This window comes from Lupinus angustifolius, chromosome LG04, assembly GCF_001865875.1.
Source record: "Lupinus angustifolius cultivar Tanjil chromosome LG04, LupAngTanjil_v1.0, whole genome shotgun sequence".
Lineage (NCBI taxonomy): Eukaryota > Viridiplantae > Streptophyta > Magnoliopsida > Fabales > Fabaceae > Lupinus > Lupinus angustifolius.
In genome coordinates, this window is record NC_032012.1 from 16,523,884 (window position 1) to 16,531,134 (window position 7,251).

General features: G+C 33.1%; 1 protein-coding gene across 1 annotated transcript in view; it reads right to left on the reverse strand.

The window, feature by feature from the left end:
• LOC109346027 (chloride channel protein CLC-f-like) overlaps positions 1–4,833 on the reverse strand; it is a 13,541-nt gene extending 8,708 nt beyond the window's left edge. Inside the window, exons 1-2 of the mRNA XM_019585374.1 lie at positions 4,154–4,833; positions 1,961–2,363 (exon numbers count right to left, since the gene is read on the reverse strand). Of these exons, the coding sequence (XP_019440919.1) occupies positions 1,961–2,363; positions 4,154–4,507 (757 nt within the window). The 5' untranslated portion in view covers positions 4,508–4,833. The remainder of the gene's footprint in view (positions 1–1,960; positions 2,364–4,153) is intronic.

Here is a 7,251-nt window from a genome sequence, read left to right on the forward strand (position 1 = left end):
GAAGAGTAACTAACTTTTATTCAGTTAGTTTGTAATTTTATTAAACTGTTTTTCTTACACAATAAGAGCTCCTCGTTTCTATTTACAGAAACTGAGGACTCAGAAAATATAGGCCACGTCATCAAGGCATAACAGCTTTGATTGAATAAAGGCAAGGCTAACTAACCTATATTCTAATATATCATGTTTATTAACGATTGATTATGTAAATTTGGCCTGCAACTTTTGGCCTTATGTCCAACCATGCCTCCTAGTTGGCTAATTCTATGTACGTATGTTCCGATCTATGAAAATGTTGAGTTATGAAGAGTTATTTCAAAAAAGGCCCACCCTTTTTAATTTTTTTGAAAGAGAAAATGCATAGCCTTCAATACACAATATGTGTCTCGTGGTGATGCCACAGAACAGACTTAGTTTATATCTGTATCCCCATCCAATCTACTTAATTTCTTCAGACTTCATTCATCTGCATATCACATTCAACCAGATAATCTATATTTCCATTTCCACAACGACAAAAAATAAACAATCTTCTCCCATTCACTCAAATACACATCAAGTAATAAAGTCTCTGCTCACTGCTCACAACCTTGGAACAGCACTTTAGAACAGTTATTCAGAGCTGAGATATAATAAATAATTCTGCATCATTCTTCTACTATGAAAATGAAGAGTAAAAAACAAAGAAACAAGCATACTTGGTTATATTAATTCTAGAAAATCAATCGTTGCTGAACAAAAATTATTTGAGTGATATGCTTTTGGCACATAGAAAATCAAATTCATTGAAGAACACCAACAAATTACAATGTTTTATCAAGCAATAAAGGGACTACAAAATACATATTAAAAAATCTTAAGAAATATGACACTTCTAGATGATTGCCAGACCTAAAATTACCATGTAATCATCAATAATTTCCCATTGTACAAATAGACAATCAGGTATAATGGCCTAAGCTTGACACAAGGAAATTTTTTAATACTTTATAAAATCCCGTCTTCATATGTTTATCCTCCCTATCAAAGAGACTTGAACATCAAGTCGTCAATAAGAGAATTTCATTGGTTAAATCTTGGTAGTCAATAGTGCGCTGTAGCGCTGCGATAGTGGAGTGTAGCAGGTTTTTGGCTGTTTACCGCGACGTCACAGTGAATAGCAGTGCAGATGGTTGTAGCACCCGTAGCAGGTGAAATTGCAGCTCAAATAGAGGGACACGGTCCGCTACATGTTTTGCAGTGAGTGGAACCCTAAATTTAGAGAGGAAAAGTCTTTTAGTCCTCTTTTTAAAAGGTGTCAGGTTTTTCCCCTAGGGTTTTAGGTAAGTTAACCTTTCCCTTCTACTTAAACACATTGGTTTTTCAAGGCCATGTGATTTTTACTCGGCTCTACCTTTCTTATTTCTTCTTCCTTATCTTTCTTCTTCCTAATTCCAGTATAAATGTTCGGTTGCTTACATGTTCTTCGTCAACATAGAACAAAATTGCAAGGCTTCCTAATTCACAAACATACCCTACCTTTTCTTAGCAAGATTTTTCCTTGGGCTCTAATTGTTTGCCCTATCATCTCTTTATTGACTCTTTTATCAAACTGATATCATCTTCGTGTGGTTCAAATTTGTAAGACACAACTCTGTTATGGTCTCCAACTTCGATCATCTTTTGAATCTGTAATACTCGTATATTGATTGTTAATTAGGAATGTGTCTTTTATATGATCTACTTTAATATTCATGTATTTATATGTGTAGGCTATAAATTACTTATATATTTTTTCTTAGCTATAGCGGCTGTCCCACTACCCGCTATAATGTTTTTAGGGTCGGAGTGTCGGAAGCTATCCGCAATTGACTACCTAGGGTTAAATTATTATAAAAAGTTTCAAAGAGGTGTGAATGATCAGAATATGGAATGAACAAATTTCAAAATGAGTTTTGAAAAGTGACATGTCGGAAGCTACCTGAAGAAATTCCAGCTGCTGCACCAGCTGCAATAAGTGCTATTTTTCTTTCTCTGTTGTTTTCCATCATTAATGAGAATCCGGCGGCACATGATTTTCCAATATCAACACTAGGACCTTCAGGACCCAAAGAACAGCCAGTACCTAAAGTAACTGCAGCCTGGATAGCCTTTATTGTTGGATAGACTCCTGAAAGCAAATCAAAACCTTGCCTTTGAGAGGAACTGGACTGCTTTATTTGGTCAAGTATTTCCAGTAAGCCATGCATCATGCCAACAATGACTCCTCCAAAGACGGGTATCAAAAGGATTCGATGCCACGTATCAGCTAATCTTTGTAAACGAAGCCAAGCAGCACCCTCATTTGGAGTACCAGCCCAGGCCCATTCATGTATTAGATGCACCTAGATGAGCACATTTCAGTATATATCAGATAAAATCATCTTCCTTAATGGGTTTGGTAAATATCCAAATCAAAAGTTGAAAGGCAAACATCAAAGATGGATTGATGACAACATAATTTACAAATGCCGAACTTTCCAACAGCCAAAAACATTAAGAAGAAAATTATTAAAAGGGAGCAAGAATGTCACAAGTAGAACAATGGTAGTTCTAAGAAGGAATACAATTATAAGAAGACTTGTATGAGACATAGCTGTGAGATTGGTAGTTGTTACTTGTTAAAAATGCCAAAGCTTAGGCATATCATATTAATTCCTGATATTTGAGACAGATAGACTAGATGCAGAAGTGATATATTACGGCAGAACACAGACATATTACGTTGACACCTGTGAATGAGAACACAGACTGAAAAACAGATGAGGAAAGAGTCCCCGGAGGAAAGCTAACAACAAGCAACAAAGGCATACATATCCAACAAGATGACATTCTAGTTCATTGAAAGATTCATGATACTTATGCAGCTATGCCTTCATCTTTTACAACACTAGACCAGATAACTATAACAAAAACTACAGATAATATAATTCCTAAAACCAGCACCAATGTAACACTTGAGGCAGCACTTCTAAAACATAAATATGGCAGAAAACATGTCATCGTTAAGAGTATTACTCGAACAATTTCTCCTAACATTATAATTTGTTCCCATCCACTGAAATCATTGTTCAAACCATAGTAACCTGATACACGGTTCTCTTTGATATGGGTATGGATACCTAATACGTGTGGTACGTTACCTGTCAGAGTATAATATGCTCTTTATACTTTTATTATTATCATTGACTATCAATTAATAATATATTTTAAAATATTTTATTTTAATTTTCTTTGATTTAATTTGGGTCATTTGTGATTTAATACGATTTAATAATTTGATTATTTCACTTAAGTGTATCACTTTGATTAATGAAAACTTAATAAATGACTCCATTTAAATTTTGAGAAAAAACAATTCAAGATTTTTTTAAAGAAGTAACATTTTATTTAGATTGAGCCTATAGAAGTAAAAAATATTCTGGGTTATCCAAGTAAGTCCATCACCACCAAATACACAATCCTATCAAAACCCTAATTTCACTCTAACCCTAATTCGTCTCTTCTTCTTCAGTTCACTTGTCTCTGCGGAGCTGTTGCCTCCTCTTTTCTCCTTCTCCCCTCTATCTGTTCTGTTTTTCTGCTAGAGTTATCAGTCTCCTTCTCATATGCGATTGGAGTTTCATTGGAGATATAACGGCTTGAAGCCCATGGATAATGAAGATGACGTCTTCAATAGTGGTCCGCTTGGGACTAAGTATCAGTACACAAATCGAGGTGTATTGGTTCACAAAAGTACTGCAAACCGATACTCGCGAATCGATTTGCGGTCCCCCAACGAATTTGGTTTCTATGGTTCAAACATTGTATTCATCATAACATCAAAGCTTCTTATTATTAGGTGAGGTAGGCCACATAGATCAAACGATTTCATAATATCCTATCATAAACAAACTATTTACATTAAAATCCTTCTAAATGATTGCCTAAACATTTTCATAGTACCCCTCTACCTCTAGCTAGTACCTTATCCTCTAAATGAATTACTCTCCTTATCGGTGCTTCTACATGTCCTCTCAAAACACGGCGAAAAACGCTAACACAAGATTCTACCATCTTTTCATTACAAGAAAATCAACAATGATTATAATAAGCTAAAATCCATTAGAACAAAAGCTATAAGAAATTGGCATACCCCTTTATTGAAAGCAGCAACAAAGAGACCAGTGGCAAGGCCAAGGAGGCAACCAAGAAGGAGCAAAACCCATTCAGGTGGTGCACTATCTCCAAGCACATCACCAGAAGAATCATCATCATGAAGATCCAAATGTGAATTATGATTATAATTATTACGATCTCTTGTTTCTCTATCCCCATCTTTCTCTAAACGCTTGAAACTGTGGCGGTGACCAGAGAATCTAAGCAAATCAATGAACCCTCTGCGGCTACCACTGCCATTGACGGCGGCGACGTCGGAGGCTTGAGCTTCCACGTCATGCTCCGCAACTTCCGATGACCCCAGAAGACGATTCTGATCACTTTCCGACATTGTAAATTTCTTCGGATTTCTTCAAAAACCCATCAATGAAATTGCTTGAATTTCGAAACCCACTTCTTAAATGGCTTGAATTTGAAAACCCATTTCTCAAAAAATGATCTTTTGTTGTTGTAGAAATATAATCAAGGGTTTGTGATGAAGAATTATGATGATTCCAATGGATCTTGTTGTTGTTGTTTATGATATTAGAATTAGAATTTAGAAGTGATGAAAGCGTGGAAGGGATGTAATAGTAATAGAATGGTGTTGTTTGGCACGTTCTAAATCACAATCACTACCTTCCAATCCAATCAAAGCACCACACCATTTTTCGTCTTTTTTACTTCTAACAAAGTCATCATCAATCTTCAATAAAATTTATATTTTTTAAATTTCAATTTATAGGACTAAAGTAAATTGGAATAAAATACATGAGTGACCATAAATGTAACTTTTAAAGTCATACCCAATATACAACAATTTTTCCTAATACAATTATTTGAAGCAGAAGAATTAGTTTATGGGAGTTGACTGGAGTTTGGCATATTGTTTGGATTGAGTTTACATCCAACTCTTATAATGTATTAGCTAATATTATTTTATCTGACTATGTTTTAACATCTTTACACAAGTGTGAACTTTCTGATCTTCAATTCTTATTAAACTGTGAACTAAAAAATATGATTTTGTGTTACTGGGTATGAAAACATTGTAAGCGATGTGTTGACAGGGTCTAATGGGAGTAATATATAGTCAGCAACGTGACCTTGTATTTTACATTTAACTTGTAGTTTTTTAACTCAATCAATAAGTTATTAGAGTTGTTCGGTGAATAAAAATTAAAGAAAACTTGTAGTTTTTAAAAAAGTGAATATAATATTTGAATTATACTTTTCATAAAACTATAAATGAAAGTAGTTTTTCAACAATTTACTTTCCAATTTTATTATTCAAAATTTTAAAAAATTATTTTAGTTACCCTCGAATAAAATTTGTATTATTTTTTATTGCATTAACTTATTTCTAAATAAATAAAAATATTGCATAACAACAATAAATAAAATATTAAAATGAAGGATTAAAATTTTGATTTTAAAGTATTTATCTATTTAATTCATCCAATTAATAATTATTTAATTAATAAATAAATAAATATTTTATATGTTTATTAGTCCTTTTTTAAATTTGAGTTAGTACAAAAATAATTTTTCCAAAAAGCTGTAATTTAATACGCTACATTCATAACTAAAAAACTATAAGTTCATAGCTAATATAGCTACAAGCTTATAAAACAACAACTTGTTGATTTGTATTTAAAAAAAAACCTCAATAAATATTGTCATCAATATGTCATGATGAATGACCAATATACCATAACAAAAGAGGTACAATGCCCAATTTTCTTAATGACATTGTCATCAATATGTCATGATGAATGACCAACGTATATACAATGACAAAATAATAGTAACAAAAATGAATGAATTTATAGAACCAAGAAAGGGGAAGAAGGTGCACAATAGGCAAGATTCGATTATAGGTAAAGTTGAGGGGTTAGATGATAAGTTTATGTAAAGTTGAGATAAAGAAAGTATATCAATTCAATATGTGATTTGGATATGTTTTGATTATATATATATATATATATATATATATATAGAATAGAATAGAATAGATAATTGATTTTGTTTTGAAAACACTTATTTTCTAAACTAAACTTATTGAGTACTTCCATTGCAGTCTTTGTAAACAAGTGTTATCATATAACTATATCTTGGATTTTTTTTGTTTCCTATAGGTATCTTCGCACTGAAGGCAATCATGTCTGAGCTAGGAACATCCACAGGTACATGTGGCTAACTCTCCAAACGGACATTTTTTCCATCCACAAGACTCGAACCCGAGACCTTGCTTAAGAAGAATCAAGATCAAGCATGTACCACTTGAACCAACGTCTGTTGGTATCACATATGGATTATTATGATTAAAAGTTACTTATTGGTTTTATAATTTTTTTTTAATATTGATCGTTCAAATATAATCTAATGATTCATATTAATTGTTCTCATTTATCATAATAGCAATTATTCTCACTTGAGTCACAAGGGCTGATGATAGTACCAAAATACACCTAACAACTCTAAGGTAACAAACACACTAGAAGTGAGCAAATTTTTATTACGCGGAAAAGTGAGCAAATTTTTTTTTTTGACTTGGTGATATAAAATTGTTTCCTTTTAAAAACCTTTCTTTTCCGGGACATCACTTTAAGTAACATATAACGCGAAAATCAAAATCGGTTACCTAACGGTAACTGAAATGATACAACATTTCTTGAATATACATCTTCATAGATATAAAGATCATAAGTACTTAATATACATATCCAACGAGGGCGAAAATATTAATCATCGCCCACAGACACTAAACAAAGACATGAACAAGCTGAAGCTGCCAGTGTTTCAAAAGTCACAAAATGATAAGCAACTCCTAGTGGCTAATTCCAAAGTTAGGGTACTGCCTCTCCTCAATTCCGCATGCCCCCTCCTGAGACATCACGGACGGGTAGCTCCAAATCCGAGTAAAGCTGTCTATCTGACGAGCACACGTCCGAAAAGCAAGCAATAGAAAAGAAGAGAAATAGAGAGAGTAAGACATCTAATGAACGTAAATTCATTGACGGCGTGGACTTACTCAGAATATTACACTCAGATATGAAAAGCAGTTCATATATATATATATAACATATCACATTA